The sequence below is a fragment of the Blennius ocellaris genome (genome assembly GCF_963422515.1).
Source record: "Blennius ocellaris genome assembly, chromosome: 6".
NCBI classification, from domain to species: domain Eukaryota; kingdom Metazoa; phylum Chordata; class Actinopteri; order Blenniiformes; family Blenniidae; genus Blennius; species Blennius ocellaris.
In genome coordinates this window covers 4,418,122-4,436,694 of record NC_137655.1, presented here as the reverse complement: position 1 = coordinate 4,436,694, position 18,573 = coordinate 4,418,122, and the positions used below count along the sequence as shown (strand labels likewise).

Sequence of the window (18,573 nt, the reverse complement as noted above, 5' to 3'; positions counted from 1 at the left end):
GAGACTGAAACGAACAGTTATGGAACCTGAAGAATTCAAGAGGGATCCATTTACATCGATCATGTCTTATTGTGCACAATTGTTGGTTAAAACTGTGTAAATTATGGTGCAAGAGAAAGAGCACTGTTATTGAGGGTAACACATTTCCAGACATCGTCATCTACATGACTGTTTAACGTTGTTTGTCAAAAACCCAACAAGTTTTGCCATTTTTACCCCCTAAAAAAAAACCTAAAAAACTGGTTAGTTCAGTTCGACAGCCGTCCCTCCGGTGTTCAAACGTGCGTTTCCACGTCACGGTTCAGAAGCAGAGGGTTCGTACGTCCCGGCTGGCCTGGCCGGCATCAGGTATCGCACCCTCTTCCAGAAGCGGGAGCTCCGCGAGCCCTCCCTCCACCTGAGGGGGGCGCTCTGACGAATCAGGTGCTGCAAGCCCAGTGGGAGGTGGGAGTAGCCCAGCGGCCCCGTGGCCCCCAGCTGGATCAGGATCACACTCATCTCGCTCTGCAACAGCGCGTGGTGGAGCCCCACCTGCAGCGAACGGCGCGTCATTAACTCCTTCATCCAACATGTGGGATTTGGAATTATTAGTTTGTTCCAGTTCAAATTAAAAAAATAAAAAATACAAATTTAATAAAGAAAGATACTTTAGGCTCGTTAACACACACAATTATGATTTTTGGATGATCTTGTGTTGTTATTTTTCCTCATATTCAGTCGTATTTTATTTAAAATCTAAATCCTACAGAATAAGATAGTGTACATTAAGTGTTTTCATCAGGGAGTTAACAGCAATAGAATTAATATATAGATATATATGGATAGATAGATCTAAATAGAATAGAATAGAAATACTTTATTAATTCCCGAGGAAATTTCTTTCCGTATAATTAATTCTCTTTATACATGATACATATTCCTCGTCCATGTAAGAGCTGACATGTCTTACATAGATGAGGAAAACTACGGGTCCCAGTTTGGATCCCTGGGGTATCCCACAGAGTCGTTTACATTAGTTACAACAGAAAACCTCATGACAAACCGATTTATCTCCCGTCAGTCACACAATTATCTAACTTGGATGTAAAATCATGATCATATTAACACAGTGTTGCTGATAAAATGTGATGGTTTATTTATTTATTATTAGTTTCGGTTGACGTAAACTCGGGACTTCCTAAAGTCATTTTTCCCATTGAGAGAATTTGCTGTTCGGCTCCTCGAAGAATTGTTGGAGGCTGAATGTAGTTTGAAAACGTGTCTCACCTGCCAGTCGAAGCCTCCGACGACTGAGGTTTGGCCGGAAGGAGGACTTTGGTCTGAACCCGGAGTGAGGATGACGATGAGCCTCCTGCTCTGCTTCATACAGTCCTCCACCGTCTCCAGACGATCTGAACGGTCAAACACAGAGTCTCTCAGCAACTTTTTCAACGCGTCTTTGAGACTTGACACCATAATCTCACCTTTTATTGACCAGGACGCCTGGATTTATTTAGAATAGTCAGAAAATGCACAATTAGTAAGTGCTTTGACGGGATTTTCAGAGATTTCTCACAATCTGTCACTTCTTTAATATTCAATGTTTTTGACGTAATGAGAAGTGTGGGTCTTATCCATGATTAAGCTTCATTAATAAGCTTTATTTCTGTAATTTCTGGTTTTTAAAGTGTCCACATATCATGTGCAGGAGTCATTGTTATGAAAAGCACACATCCTGACAGAACAGAAAATGGAAGGCGACACAAATTTTGTAGTTCAGTTTAAAGTTGACAGTCGCCATAACAACAATTCGACTCCCACTGTTAATGTTCATTTACAAAGGATTGTTCTGCACTGCATGGTTTTGTGGTTTAACCGCAAACACGGGCGACAGCACCAACCAGTGGCTCGACATGCGAACTACATTCAGCGCTTCTGCCGTTGCCATGGAAACGGACATCGTTTTTTTCAACGTGTTGCCGTGAGAACGAAACAAAAAACGATTCGTTTTATTTTGAAACACTGTCGTGCAAATGAGGCCTTGCAGAGGGATGAACGAGAATTTTTTTTTTTACTATTATTATTTTTTATAATTTTTTTACATTTTGCAAATATTGAAAAAACAATATCACCTTGTTCAAAGAAAAATATTTAGATCTTGTTTTACATGGATGGGAGGTCTGATCTACAGAATGTATCCCTTTATTCTATATATAGTTTATTCTAGTATAAAATATATCCCCCCTGCATTGTGAGTAAAAACTACTTCACCAGAAAAGTAGACAAAATCAATCAAATGGATGTCTTTGTTTGAATTTATGTAAACATCGCATCATTTCCACATGATCCCACTACTTGTAAATCCTATACACTTTATTGATCGTAGCACAATGTTTGACGTTTAAACGTCCCAAAGGACGAACCGGCTGATTAATCCGACCTTGTCCTGGAATGTCGTCCCTCCCGTGGATGAAGAGTCGATATCCACACTTGTTCTCCAGGACGGAGGGTAAAATCTTTGTGATGAAGCGGGACAGATCGTTCTCGGTGTGCGGGTCCATTGCCTGGGACTGATAGACCACGTAAGCATCATAAAGCCTGGAATCTAAAAGACACACACACACACACACACACACGCATTCAGGACGGGATTAATATGAACTTTAATAAGATGTGAATGTGCTTGAGTTTTCTGTTTTCCTCTGGAATGTAGGAAAATACGACCCGATTCACCTTGTGTGCGTCGCGTAGACGGGATGTAGGGCCGGACAAGTAGGGCGAGGTCGACGGCAAAGCATTTAACCAGCGCGGCAACAAACACGCAGACCAACAACACACACACTCCCGCGACGGCCGAGGGGACGATGGACTCTGGCGAACAGAAAAGCCAACCAGAAAAATCAGATGAAGTCGATAAAAGTGATTTTTTTTTTTTTAAAGTTGTGTCGTTAAAAAGAAGAAAATGCAGTTCGAATGATTGATTGATAATTTATTCATGAGTCCGGAAAAAATAAATAAAAACAAAAACAAAATGCTGTTTCATTGTGAAAATGAAAAGGCGTTTCTGTCAATACATCTGCCAAAAATTGATTTTAGATCCCTATGGGCTTCCGTAGCGTGAAGGGTTACTGACGCCTGCGTTTCAGGGTCAAGACGACGCTCTTGGCTTCCGTCAGTCCCTCTCCGACGCATTTGAACTCCGTGTGGAAGTGTGGAGCCGAGACTTTACTGATGGTCAGGACGGCCGTGTCCACCGTCTTCTTCGAAGGCTCGATCACCCTGAAACCAAAAAAACACGACACATATCATGTAAATCCACCCGCAAGGAAATGTATACATTTGCTAGATTGCATTATTTGATGCAGAATTAATGATTTATTAGAGTTTGAGGCTAACAAGATGCAAAACGTTCACTCAGACCAGTGTTTTTCAACCTTTTCTGAGCCGAGGCACACTTTTTTCTTTGGAAAAATCTGGAGGCACACCACCACCCGAAAATGTTAAAATGTGAAACTCTGTAGCCTCTATTAACAATATAAAGTCATTCTCATCAAAGTTTTATCAACAGGAATCAAATAAATACAGAAAAAAAGTATTTCCCAATTTCTTTTTTTTTATTGTGACTCCCTCAGTGTGAAACCTGGACCTGATGGATGAAGAACTGAGATCCTGGTTCACGTTCTTCCTTTTCAAAAACTTCTCCATCACTGTCACTGACACAGTACTTTGATACAAGATGGTAGCAGGAGGTGGAGATGAACCACACTGACGTCTGTCAGTTTCGATTTCAACGGCAAAATCTGTGCTGCCATCTATTGGCGAAGAGTATTTATACATGATTACTCTGCAACACACTGTCGGCTGTGAGAGCAAATGATTTTTAGAAAAAAAATGTGAAATTGGATAATTTCCCACGGCACACCTGACTAGATCTCGCGGAGACACCAGTGTGCCGCGGCACAGTGGTTGAAAAACACTGACTTAAACGTTTGATTTTTGTAAAAAAAAAAATTGTTAACAAGAGTCCCTTTGAAATAATTTGTAAATTAAAAAAAAAAAAAAAAAAAAAGATGAGATGAGTTCACCTGTCGACGGTCTGAGTGTATCCATCCAGGTCCATGTCAGTGGCGGGGTTTCCATTAATGTACCAGGTGACGGGACATAGACGTCTCACATTGATCCCGCAGAAGAAAGAGCATTTCAGCTGGATCTCGTCGCCTTTAGAAATAAAAGTCCAGTCGAGGCCGAATGTAAAATAATTATCGCACATCAATACATTTCATCCAATAAGAAGGAAACACGGGGGGCGACGCTGCTCTACCTTCGTCTGCAAACCTCGTCGTGTTGGTCGGAGAGAGGATGATGGCGTAATAAACAGATGGTTCTGGAAGAAAAGATCAAACACAGCGAACGACAACATCAACATGTTACTGGAACCTGGAAATGAATAATAACATTTCTGAACTTTACTTCCTCCTGATTGATTATAGAGCATCTTCCTCTAACATCAGATTATAGAGCATCTTCCTCCTCTAACGTCCAGATTATAGAGCATCTTCCTTCAACATCCAGATTAAAGAGCATCTTCCTCCCACTAGCATCCAGATTATATAGCATCTTCCTCCTCTAATGTCCAGATTATAGAGCATCTTCCTCCTCTAGCATCCAGATTATAGAGCACCTTCCTCCTCTAACATCCAGATTATAGAGCATCTTCCTCCTCTAACATCCAGATTATAGAGCATCTTCCTCCTCTGACATCAGATTATAGAGCATCTTCCTCCTCTAACATCCAGATTACAGAGCATCTTCCTCCCCTAACATCCAGATTACAGAGCATCTTCCTCCCCTAACATCCAGATTATAGAGCATCTTCCCCCTCTAACATCCAGATTACAGAGCATCTTCCTCCCCTAACATCCAGATTACAGAGCATCTTCCTCCCCTAACATCCAGATTACAGAGCATCTTCCTCCCCTAACATCCAGATTATAGAGCATCTTCCCCCTCTAACATCCAGATAACAGAGCATCTTCCTCCCCTAACATGCAGAGTATAGAGCATCTTCCTCCCACTAGCATCCAGATTATAGAGCATTTTCCTCATAACATCCAGATTACAGAGCATCCTCCTCCTCTAACATCCAGATTACAGAGCATCTTCCTCCAAACCACCCCATGGCGATAAAGCCTCCTCACCTCGGTGAATCAGCTCTGTGGAGCCTGAAGAGTTGCAGCTCCTGTCGTCGTGGTTCCAGGTGCAGACGCAGGTGTAGAGGCCTTCGTCGGCCTTGCTGGCGTTGTTAATCCAGAGCGTCGCCTCACGTTGACCCTGAATCGGACTGAAGTCCTGCAGCGGGAGGACGGACACCAGGAAGAGAAGATCGTTGTCATCCGCTGGATTAAACCAGGAGATTGACACTCTTCCGCTGTTCGTGATCGTCTCCTCCTCGGCGACGGACTCACCTTATACCAGCTGAAGTTTCCGTTAAACCTGTGGCATATGTCGGCGACGGGGTCCGGACAGGGGACGGCCTTGTTCTGGTCGGCGTCGTCCACCTCGCCGTAGCTCAGTTCTTTGTCTCCTCGGTGGCTCGCGTTAAAGACCTGGATTCCCACGCGATGGTCGTGACACCATCCCGATGGTTTCCTTTCTCTGGAACACAAACAAACAAAAAAAAAAAAAACCCAAGTGGTGTCAGAAGGCCTCGCCACGGGACGCTCTGCGTCGCGACGAGTCCGTTCCGTACCGAGCGACGTAGAGTCCGGAGTCGTCGGGCCGGAGGTCGAAGAGGAAGAGCGCGCCGCCGTGGTGATGGATCCGCTCTCGCTCGTCGGAGGACAGAGTGTGGAGGCGGGGGGTTCTCTTGAACCACGTCACGTTTGCGGCGGCGGCGGGGGAGGACATTTCTAAAGGCACAACGTGGAACGACTCACCTTCCAGGAGCTTGAACTCGTCCACGTCCGTGTCCTGACATCCCACCTCAGCTGCACCGAGGAACCAGGGAGAAGAAGGTGATGATGATGATGATGATGAGATATAGAGTCAATGTGGACGAGATGGAAATTTTGGCGAACTCGAAAGTGTCAAAGTCTTAATTGTCTCGACCCTTCGTGATAAAAAAAACAAAAAAACATGCGCTACCTGAGGAGGCGTTTCTGGAAAACATCAGGACAGTGAGTAGGAGGCGGAGCCACCGTGACGAAGTCATGAGCTGGAAGACGTCGGAAAAAAAAGTTTGCTGAATTCATAAAACCTGTTTACAGCAGAGACGTCAAACATCAGAGGCCATGTTGTCCGACTGGAAACTGTGTTGTTTCCATGGAGACGGAGTCCAATCAGTTAAAAAAATAAAACAAAATTATATATATATATACATATACACAATTAGTCCAAACTTTTAAAACTCATTTGTAAGTTTTAGTTTACTTTAGTGTTACATTATTATTATTTTATTACATTTTATTATTATTTTTTATTACATTTGGGGATTAAATAAAAGGAGGTTATTTTAGATATGCAAAGGGGTCCAGTTACATTGAATAATCTATATAAAGAATAATTACTGAAATACAACGACACGAAGTAGGAGAGTCAAAGTGTTTATGTATTTATTTAATAAATTGTATATATATATACACACACACACACTCACACAAACAATTAGTCCAAACTTTTAAAACTCATTCTTAAGTTTTAGTTTAGTTTATTGTTATATTATTATTATTTTATTACATTTCGGCTTTCATTACATTATAATTTCTAACAATTCAAGTCATTGTTACGTTTTGGGGTCGTTGTTACGAATCAGGCTCCAACAAGCCTTGAATGAAAATAAAATTAAAACTTTAAAAAGAGAACTGTTCTGAATTATTTGGCCAAATAATTCAGAACAGCCCAGTCACGACTGGTGTAAACTGGAGAGCAAGAGTTGAAGCAGGAATACATTAATATCATCTGCACTGCAAAGTGTTTATCATTAAGATGATCACGTTTATCTGACATCACGCAACCCTGTTATTAATCGTTAGATTAAAGCATCCTTGAGTGTTAAAAAAGTATATAAGTTTGATGTATTATTATTATTATTATGCATGTAATAATGCATGCATCTTACCTCGATTCGATTCTTTTCCATTATCTGTGTTCGGTCCGTCGTGTCCTTGAAGGTACTGGAGCTCTAAATGATGCAGCAGCTGAAAGCACAGTGGGTGTGACTGCTGCTGGTTGCCCACAAAATAAACTACAATCAAACCCAGACGCATGTATATATTACACACACACACACATATTAATCACGGTTAGGAATCAGTTTACTGGAAGTGTGACGTGGTTTTACGTCATCAAAACCGGCTTTCCTCTTAAAAGATGTTTGATAAGACTTGTCGTCCCGTTCTCACACGTAAAAACTGGAATCACTGGAAAAACGGAAGAACGGAACCTCCTAAAGGGCAGGAAATATTTTCCAAGTGAGGCAGTCAGCCAACTGATGGACGTCTGCATGAGAGGAAACAACTGTTTAAATATTTATCTGTCTGGATGACACTTAAATCCCACTGCAATTTAACACACATTAAAAAAACAACCCATGAGTCAATGGGTTTCCCACAGACTTTCACACAGAAGGAATTAAATACAAACAGAAGTCACCCGTTGAGCAAATCTTCCGATTCTCACTTATACTCCACTCACGTGCGAAACATTTTATTCGCATTAAAAAAAAAAACTCATTAAAAAGTAAATTAAAATACGAGTAATAATTTGCAGTAAAAAGAAAATTGCAATGACCTAAAAAAGAAAAGAAGAATAAAGATAAGAAAGTGGGCGGATTAATACAACAGGAAAGTAGAACGACAGAGATACGAGAAAAGTACTTCTCTGGAAGCTTGAGCAGGAAATGTTTGTACAAGATAAAAAAAAAAAAAAAAAAGTTTATCTCTATGTGGTGGCGAATTTTCCACTTATGAAACTTCATATTCTTAAAATACTTTGACTTCGACTCCACTTCTGTGCACAACTTACTGAGAATACAGGATTTAAATGGGTCAAATAAAATATTATCAACTCTCATATGGTCACGTTGCTCCAAAAAACTTTTATTCAAAGTTTTCCTTTGATTTTCCCTCCATTTGAATATTGGACCATAGGAGCTGCATTCAGAATCTGCTGTGTCTCTGTGAGGTGGACTGGCTCCACCCACACACGCCCATCCATGGGAAGAGGAGGAAGTACTTCTTCTTGTGGTGCCATGTGCCCGAGCAGAGCTGCCAGATTGTGGGAGGAGCCTAAATTGATCGTGATTGGCTAAACCCCCCGATGACACTATGTAGGGTTTGATCTCTGATTGGCTGGTTGGAGCAACACACTTTTTAAAAACTGAAACAAGCCAGAGAGAGAGAGGACACACTTTCTTCTCTTCTGGGACGTCGTTCTCGGTATGGAGACGATTATTACTGCTGGATAAACTTTTAGAAAGTGAATCTCGCATAATATGACCCCTTTAAACCAAGTAGGTCAACATTTACTTCAAAATAATTTAGCTTTATTCACAAAGTTCACATTACAACATAGTAAATCTCACGGCACTTATACTGAGGACGTGTCTCCAGAACGTTAAAATACAAAGTGGAAAAAAATAGGTGCCGCTGAAAATGCAACTTTTTGAAAATGTTCTCGGACGGAGGAACTTTTCAGAAGCGCTCCATCCAAACAGGGCGGAAAAATGCAACTTTCTGAAAGACGTCTGGGCTCCGCCTCCGTGCAGATGGCGGAAACAACCGCTACTGGCCATGCGCTCCACAGTAACGAGTTCTTCTGCACATGCTCAGTAGCTGAACTATCAGAACAAGGTTTCCTCCGTCGTATCACGACTCCCGGTACACATTCTCCCGGGACTCGGTCGTTTTATAGTGATAACAATCCAACCTGGTCGTCTGTCCACACACATGTATAGACGCTTTCATCATTTCTACTCCAAAGGAAAAACGATGTAATGGCACTATTTTACCATGACCGAAATAATAACTGAAATATAAGGTACACTTTGTAGCAGCGACACACAAAACAGGAGCATGTGACATTTTACCTTAACAGCTTCTTCTCACATGCACCGGAATAAATTAAATATGGACGCCACGCCAGTCAGCACCAGGGTTGCCAGATATGACTCACTGTTTCCAGCCCAAACAATGTAAAACACACAAAACTAATTAAAAAAACCAGCCCAAATCTGAGCCTGTGGAGAAAAGAAGAAAGGTAAGAGAAAGAACGATATCAGAATTTGTAGCACATATGATGGAGGTCTGGGTCTGATGTGGGAAGAAAAATAAAAAATCGGAATTGGAGCTTTGACACGGCCACAAAAGAGATTAAATATGAGTCACTGTGAGAAATTAAAAAGAAAAAAATCAGAATTGAGTGGCATTTCCCTGCGGTGTGAGCGAGGCCTCAGTGTGTAAACATGTAAACAATAATAATTCCGTATCTCTTCATAGATACGCTCGATGCCGACAAGCCGGCAGAAGTTCCACATCAGACGCCGTCGGTAGAATGTGTATTTGTCCGAAGCGTTCCAGGAAACGAGCTTCGCCGCGTTGAAGTCCAGAAAACATCCGCGTTGGGCTCAATGCAGCAAAAAAGGGTTTTTGTTTGTTTGTTTGTTTGTTTGTTTGTTTGTTTTTCGATGACTACACCAGCCCACGTTGTTCAGACAACAGTCTGGAGACTCCTCGCAGGCTCCGGAGGCATGCGGTACCTCAGATTCTTCCAGAAGGTTCTCTCAGCCTGCCGCCCGCCGAGCTTCCCCGATCCCGGATAAACGCCGTTCCACTTCAGCGCTCCGTGTTTCCGCTTGACGTAACGGAGGGACGGCGGCAGGCGGCTGTAATCCACCCCGCCACCTGGGGGCGCACAAGCACACAAACACCGCGGCTCTTTAACACAATGTTATTGTGTGAGAAGTTTTTCCTTTATCTGTTCCGTTGTACCTCTTCTTACGTCTCGCGGTCGTTCTTAATGAACTGTCTAATTCTTGTTTCCCTAAAGTTTTAATTAAACGTACAAGAATTTAAGTTATATGTTGGTAACTGTCACTTAAAAGTAGCAGAAATCTTCAAAATTCATGACCGAAGTAATAGAACATTGCATTTTGGTAAAAAGGGGTCCAGTTATATTGAATAATCTATATAAGGAAAAATTACTGAAATACAATGACGTGAAGTCAGAGAGTAAAAGTGTTTATGTATTTATGTATTTATTTAATAAATTGTTGATATAAATTAATTAATAATTGTATAATTGTATGTATATATATATATATATATATATACTTTCCATATATTATTTTCTTTTTACAGTGAATGAAGTAAATAAACTGAAAATACATAAATAAATAAAATAAAAGGTTATTTTAGATATGCAAAGGGGTCCAGTTATATTGAATAATCTATATAAGGAATAATTACTGAAATACAACGACGTGAAGTAGGAGAGTCAAAGTGTTTATGTATTTATTTATATAATAAATTGTTGATTTTTGTTGATATTAATTAATCAATAATTGTTTACATATATATATATATATTCTTTCCACATAACTTTTCCATATATTCTTCTTTTTTTTTCAGTGAATGAAATAAATAAACTGAAAATAAATAAAGTAAAAGGAGGATATTTTAGATATGCAACCCCCGGCACGTTGTATCATTTCAGAATTTAGGGCAGTTTAATTGGCTTTGTTAATTCTAAACACAACAATGGCGCAATATTATGAAACTTTCAATGTGACGGAGCTTCAAAATGATGAAACAATGTGCAGATTTCATCCACTTTCCACATTCCGGCTGAATTCCGTGCCGAGGCGTCCTCACCGGTCTCCACCAGGATCACGCGTGGCTCGTTCTGCGTCAGGGCGTCGTACAGGCCGGCCTTCTGCTCGTAGCACAGCTGATCCTGGAGCTCGCCGGACGGCAAAGTGTCCCCGGCTCGTCCCGGAGAGGAGAGGACGATGATCAGCCTGCGACACTGACTCACGGCGGTGGAAATGGCGTCGTGCATCGCTGGAAGAGATTCAGCATGAGATGGTTATAAAAAATGTAAAAAAATCACTGACGTGAAAACGCAATTGTTTTTTGTTGCGTTTCGGGAGAGTTTCACTTTTACAAGGCAGCGTTTTGTAAAACCATGTAGTGAGCATGTTGGGCCACTAGTGGGTGCTGTTTGTAACGGTTGTGCTTTTCAGTGTGGACGCCCCAAATCTCGTGAGTGTGTGTGTGAGTGTGTGTGTGAGAGTGTGTGTGTGTGTGTGGCAGACCTTCCCCAGGACAGTCGTCCCGTCCCCGGATGTACAGGGAGTAGCCACGTCGGTCCTCCAGCTCCTCGGGCAGGATCTGCAGGGCGAATCTCTCCGTCTCGTCCGACCCCACCAGGTCGGGGTGGAGGAAGCTGACGTAGGCGTCGTAGAGTTTCCCATCCGGAACTGTGAAGTGACAGTCACATTCACTCTCTCTTCCTTCCCTGGACATAGTTTGCTGTATATTTTACAGTAACTTACTGGAAGTAGGAACATCGTAGTGATCAGTAAAAATTATAGTCATTATGGTAATCGTCCAGAAAATACAATAATAATCTCCAAAAATGTTTTGATATATTCACAAAATCAAACAATTACTACTGAAAATGACTCGAGATAACGGCGATTTTAAAGGTGTGATATTATGCAAAATTAACTTTCTAAAGGTTTTCCAACAGTAATAATTGTCCCCACATCTGGAACGACGCCCCAGATGTGAAGAAAGTTTGTCCTCTCTCTCCCTGATATGTTTCAGTTTTTAAAAAGTGTGTTCCTCCAAGCAGCCAATCAGAGATCAAACCCTATTTAGTGTCATCAGGGGTTTAGCCAATTACAATCAAGGCTCCTCCCCTTTGACTTCTCCCACAATTAGGCAGCTCTGCTCTGGCACATGGCACCACGAGAGGAAGAACTTCCTCCACTTCCCGAGATGGGCATGTGTGGGCGGAGCCAGTCCAGCTCACACAGACACAGCAGATTCTGAATGTAGCTCCTATGATCCAATATTCTAATGGAGGGAAAATCAAGGAAAAGCTAAATAAAATGACTCCTTTAAATGAGTGAATGATGCTCATTGACACCCTTAAAACCAGTAAAAGGAATAAATCACAAACTTTCTAATGCCTGGCTTTAGTTTGAGAACGTGGCGCAGAAAAACCAATGTTTAAATATCAAAATATGTTTAAAGGCAAAATAATATTTGGTCCAGCACAACAACTTTTAATGTAAATTAAACGACGGTGCTGTTAATCACTAACGGATTGCAGATACGACACATTTTCCCCCCAAATCAAAAAAAAAAAATCTAACCTTCATGTAATATATTGAAAAAGACCAACAATAACTTTATGTATTTTTAAGTACATATTACACGTACATCCATATATGTATTTTTCTTTGCTTTAAACAGGCCGACTCACTTCCTGCTTTTAAAACCTCCTTAAAAATACACTTTTTCTCTTTGGCTTTTAACGAGTTATATTTTTTTTTTCTACAATTTTAATTATTTGTATTGTTTGATATTGCTTTTATTGTTCTACATTGGGCTGTTTTTGTTTTAAATTCTGTGCTGTTAATTTATTTGTACCTGCTCCTGTCGGCGTACACCACTTTGTTGTCGGCGTACAACAACTGTGTTGTTTCTAAAATGCTCTCTAAATAAAGTTGAGTTGAGTCTCATGACACGATTGTACGGACGTCATACTGCGCTGGACACGGTGACGTCGTCCTTCTGAGACGCTCACCTGGTCGTCTGGGGAAACGTGTCAACAGGTTCCTGTAGGCCAGAACCAGGTCCACTTTAAAGAAGAGGAAAAGAACGATGGCGAGAACCACGGTTCCGGAGGCCAGGAGGCAGAGAGCCACGCTGATGTGGAAGGCGCTGTGGTCAGCTGGAGAGAGAGAGAGAGAGAGAGAGAGAGAGAGGATTATCAACAGTGAGGTGGTGGAAGATGGACGTCTGAAAGGATGATGTAACGTGTCGGAGACCTTCTCGCAGCCAGGCCGAGCCCCACTCGTGAGCCAGCAGGCTCTGGATGTGACACGTAAAGGGGACGTCCAAAAAGTGGCGAGGGACTCTGGAGATGAGCAGAGTGGAGTCCCAGAACATCTGATTATATCTGGAAACCCTGACAAAAAAAAAAGGCCAGTGGGTCACCCCGTTAGTGCAGTTTCAACGTTATCCATGCTTTTTTTCCTTTGAATTTTCACATCAATTACTTGATTTTTATATTTAGTTTTTTTAGACAAACTCAGTTTAAAAATGGTAATAAAACCTCGTCTGCCAGTGTTTCTGCTCAGGATAACGTCAGATTCCTGCAGCCTTCATTCACATGTTTTATTTAAATAAAACATGTTTTATATTTGATATATTATATTTGATTCTACCGCAGCTTCACAAGCGATGATGTTTCAGCGTTCTGAGACTTTGAAAAGTGAAAATCAGACCCAGTTTATGCTACAAATACACTGCAGTTTCATTGTTTTGTTGTTGTTTTTTGCATTTTTGGTTTCAGAGAAGTTTTGCATTTACATGACGTAGTGAGCATGTTGAGCCACTAGAGGGTGGTGTTGTTTATTTTTGTAGGAAAACCACAGACACACACACACACACACACACACACAGGCATGCAGAGAACAATATGCTATATAAACAAACAACAATGGGAGTACAACGATGTTAGATTGTTATTCCGTTTCCATGGAGATAAGAGTCTTAAAAGTTCCCATCCTGGGAGTCGTTTTCCCAGAAGTGTTTAGGGCCTCCGAGCTTTTTCACTTGCGATTGTTGTCGCGTAAACACGGCCTCTAACTTTGTGTGTTTATTTAAAAAGGTTAATCCGACAGGACAAAGACTCACAACTTGGAGGACACGTTGACTTCCTTGTATTTGTCGGGGTCGTCCCCGCCGATGGTCCAAAACGTGAACATTTCTTCGTCCTCCGTCGGGCCGACGTAGGCTAAACACTTCACCTCGGCCCTCGTGCCTGCCAGAAATCATGTGGGGGGGGGGGGGGGGGGGGGGAACAAACATTCAAGGTCTTTATACTCTATATAGTTCTGTCAGTGTACAGTGTGGACGACACGTACCCACTTGAACAACGACCACATCTTGTTGAGGCCTCACCACCTGGGGGGCGACATAAACTGGACCTGGAAGAATCAAAAATCACTTTTATATCATTTAAGCTGGAAAAAAAAAATCCCCCTCAACAAGCTCTAAACTACGGAGCCCCCGAAGGGACATGGAGAAAAAAAATTATTATTAAAAAAACTCTCGGGATCTCGCAATAACTTTTACAAGATGTCGCAAAACTATATTGTTATATATGCACATCGTATATGTGATCGACTTTGTCCTTTCAGAGACACCGTGCCCGCCTCGACTAAGTTTGTCCTTTCAGAGACACCGTACCCACCTCGACTAAGTTTGTCCTTTCAGAGACACCGTACCCCCCTCAACTAAGTTTGTCCTTTCAGAGACACCGTACCCACCTCGACTAAGTTTGTCCTTTCAGAGACACCGTACCCACCTCGACTAAGTTTGTCCTTTCAGAGACACTGTACCCCCCTCAACTAAGTTTGTCCTTTCAGAGACACCGTACCCCCCTCAACTAAGTTTGTCCTTTCAGGGACACCGTATCCACCTCAACTAAGTTTGTCCTTTCAGAGACACCATACCCACCTCGACTAAGTTTGTCCTTTCAGAGACACCGTACCCACCTCGACTAAGTTTGTCCTTTCAGAGACACTGTACCCCCTTCGACTAAGTTTCTTTTCAGAGACACCGTACACCTTCGACTAAGTTTGTCCTTTCAGAGACACCGTACCCCCCTCGACTTAGTTTGTCCTTTCAGAGACACCGTACCCCCCTCGACTTAGTTTGTCCTTTCAGAGACTCCGTACCCCCTTCAACTAAGTTTGTCCTTTCAGAGACACCGTACCCCCCACTGTTGGGAGAAGCTCAAGCTAATGGAGGACACCCACCCGAGTTTTATTTTGAAATCGGCCTAAAATATAAAGCCATTCAAGCAGTGCTTTGCGAAAGGACATGCTTTTGCGAGATCTCGCAAAAGCATTAAAAGGCATCTTCAGTGAAAACACATTGATTGGATTTTGATGGGGGGGGGGATTTAGAATCCTGCAGTACCAGTGTCAATAGCCAGCTGGACACTCCGGGCCGCTGTGTAGTTCTTCCCCTCCACGGTGACGTCCACCAGGCAGGTGTATTTCCCAGCATCCCTCTGTGAGACGGCGAGCAGCCGCAGTCCTCCTGCATGATGCTGATGCTGCTGCTGCTGCAGCGCAGGGCGACAGTCCTGCAGCCAAACACACCGCTCTGATTCTCCACTGTTCATTTCACTAGCACGAGAAATTACAGCATGCAAATAGAAAACTGAGGATTTGTACCTATTTGACATAATACAAATTCATAACACGACCAAGCTGAGATGAAAAAACAACAACATATAACAATAATTTTAAAATTACAAAAATAAAATGTCTTAGAAATACCAACGACTGTAATGTTTTTCCTTGTATTGCTCAGAAGAAAAAGAAGATTGCTTTCAATGAATTTTTACGGGATTTAAAATAGATGCATAATACATGAAAAATGTGAAGGCCCAGAAATAATGACATTTAACGTGCACAAATCCTGGATTTTTATATCAACATTTTGCCAAATATGTCTATAAAAATCAATTCATAAGGGATTTTCAATCACTTTTTTCATAATTGAATTAACACCTTCTCTGTTTTTTCTTTACATATTACAAGCTCATACAGCGAGACATTTTGACCTTGTTACAGACTAAATTTGACCAGGTATTTGACTTTTTACTGATATGAGTACACCTAAGAACTTATTTAATGAACTCAAAGGTGTAACTTTGTGCTGATTGAGTGAAAATTAGACAAATAATTAGACAAAAACACAGATCAATTCAATGCTGGATTATATCTCGGCCCTCCGATTCAGTGTTTTAAAGTCGCCTCTATTCATACCTTGTGTTAAGTAGTCGCACACACACACACACACACACACACACACACACACACACACACACACACACACACACACACACACACACACACACACACACACACACACACACACACACACCTTCATCCAGCGGATCTTCCTGGAGCTCCTCAGAGAGAAAACCTCATCCTGTTTGCAGGGAAGTTCCCCGCTGGACGAGTTTCTGATTAAGCGAACTTCAGATGGTTCAGGACACGATTCAGTGGAAACGGAGAGCAGGAAGTTCATCCTCATGGAGCCAGACTCACATCTGGAGGGAGAGAGAGCGAGAGCGAGAGAGCGCGAGAGAGAGAGAGAGAGAGAGAGAGAGAGAGAGAGAGAGAGAGCTGTTATCTGGAGAAGCACAAAGGCATTAACATCATCGGCATACGTGTTTGTATTTACTACAAATATCGTTTATTGCAGCACTAATCAATAGCAAATACAGCTATAGATTGTTATAGAAATATACACATGTTGTCACATATGACATGGAAGCAAAGCTTCTCGATTTTAAATAACGAATGAAGAAACGGAGGTGTGATAAGTTTTGACTTTCTCTTTGTTTTATCGTCACGATATTTGATCTGCACTGCATCGTGATGAAGCTTCATGATCAGACAAAAGACATCAAACAAACATCTTAGAGAACAGAAGTACAGTTAAGCATAAATATAATTAACTGTCAACCCACAGAAAGTTATACATTCTGATTAAATGGAAGATTTTATAGAATTTCAAGCTAAACTATATTTGCCAAGGCTGAATACTTAACATTGGCAATATTAAGACTAGTTGGTGTGAATAAGTATTGAATTGTCGGCAACGCATTTATTACAATGTTTGATTTAAAACTGATGTTTCCCATAATATACAGATTTCTTTACAACTGTGACTTATCAAATTTTCTTCAAAACTATTTTAATAAAGTAATGTTAACGTTCATAATGTTCATATTTCTATGTATGTGTTTTCCTCAAAACCCATTGTAACGAAACCTTTGGTGAAAATATCATTAATCTGTAATCCTGTGATGATTAAAACTTTAAATCTGATATTTTTGCCATCACCCATCATCATCATCATCATCATCATCAACAACAAGAAGTCATACTCATCTCTGCTCTGACTATAACCACTGTAGGGTAAATAATATAAATACTTTTTTTAATAATAACCATGCAGTTATTGCAGAATTCATATCTATGGTTGATCAGTGTTATTTTTGATACCTTTTTTTTTTTCATACTTGTAGTGGATATTTTTTAATCTATCTTTATTAATCTATTGTTTTTACCTGGTCTCACAGGTGTAGGTCCCATTATGCTCGATCTGCACGGGCATGAACCAGAGGAGGCCGTCCTTCACCTCCGCCCCGCTGGGCAGGCCGGGCGCCCCCCCGCCCCCCCGGCTCCAGGCCACACGGCTGCTGGCGTCGGACCAGGGGCACTTCAGGAGGAACAAGTGTCCGGCGCTCACCCGGTAGTGGTCCGTCTCCCCGCTGTGGTCTGGCGGGGGAGGCACAACCAGCAGGAAGTCAAACATCATGCTTTTTATTCAACGGACCGATTCACTGCTAAAGAGCACGGAAACTTAACACTGGCACAGTTTGTCCGTCAGAAATAGGGACAGCGGGTGGAAAAAGTCGTAATATTCTTTCATCTCTACGCCTTCGCCTCGTCACTCTCGCGGGAAGAAAAGCAGGATTTTCTTCAAAAGGCCTTTCGAAACGAAAACTGTGGTGTCATTCACACATTCCTCCTCGCAGGCTGAGGCAACCTTTAGCAGGGAAATTCACCGTGTGTCAACGATTTCCTTTTTCTCGCAGCTCTGACGTCTTTCAGGTAACGACGTTTCCTGGAAATTCAACCGTGCAACGCCTTGAGTGGCGTTGACCTGTCGACTGACGACGAAGGAAGCGCTCAGATTTCAACATCTGGAGGAACATAACCCACATTACAGTTTGTTTTTACTGCTTAACAGTTAATATTGACACTCGAACAGAGCAGCTGGGAGATTTATCGCTGTGATGAACATTGAGGCTGTAAAAACAGAGTGCGGCTCATCTAAACACAAATTCAATGGGTTTTTTCATTATTCGTTCAGTTTTTGCACAGTATTCGCACAGTTAAGATAAACTTCTGGCATATTTGCAATGAAGAATAAAGCTACAAGTGCAAAGTAACTCAGTTACATTTACACTAAAATCACAATAATGAAGATATTTACATGGGATGTATTTTACCTTTAAGAGACTCATTTAACTGTTTTTATTCTGAATGATAAGTCATATTTTAGGGTTGGGGTTAAGTTAATATATCATTGGAAAAAGAAAAATAGACCTAGTCACAGCTGGTTTAATTCAGAGCAAGAGAAAGATCACGGTTATTTGGACAAAGACATTGAGAAGCCAGATTTACCGTATCTCTTAGGCCAGGGGTGCTCAATACGTCGATCGCGATCTACCAGTCGATCGCAAAGGTAGCAATAGTAGATCGCATGA

General features: G+C 41.6%; 2 protein-coding genes across 2 annotated transcripts; both read right to left on the bottom strand.

Annotated features, from left to right (window-relative positions):
- Nucleotides 1–294: 294 nt before the first annotated feature.
- On the bottom strand, nucleotides 295–5,481 carry il1rl1 (interleukin 1 receptor-like 1; the record flags this gene model as incomplete). The annotated part of the gene is made up of 9 exons (XM_080498119.1): nucleotides 295–531; nucleotides 1,267–1,391; nucleotides 2,420–2,584; nucleotides 2,713–2,850; nucleotides 3,113–3,258; nucleotides 4,065–4,197; nucleotides 4,301–4,363; nucleotides 5,178–5,328; nucleotides 5,473–5,481. The coding sequence occupies 9 exons, from the start codon at nucleotides 5,479–5,481 to the stop codon at nucleotides 295–297; spliced, it is 1,167 nt and encodes a 388-aa protein (XP_080354245.1).
- Nucleotides 5,482–8,580: 3,099 nt separating this feature from the next.
- On the bottom strand, nucleotides 8,581–17,615 carry il1rl2 (interleukin 1 receptor-like 2; the record flags this gene model as incomplete). Its single annotated transcript, XM_080498118.1, has 10 exons — nucleotides 8,581–9,878; nucleotides 10,848–11,036; nucleotides 11,291–11,455; nucleotides 12,793–12,939; nucleotides 13,037–13,176; nucleotides 13,908–14,034; nucleotides 14,138–14,200; nucleotides 15,198–15,366; nucleotides 16,173–16,341; nucleotides 17,368–17,615. 10 exons carry the CDS (start codon nucleotides 17,613–17,615, stop codon nucleotides 9,685–9,687), a joined length of 1,611 nt encoding a protein of 536 aa, XP_080354244.1. The 3' UTR covers nucleotides 8,581–9,684.
- Between the last annotated feature and the right edge of the window lie 958 nt (nucleotides 17,616–18,573).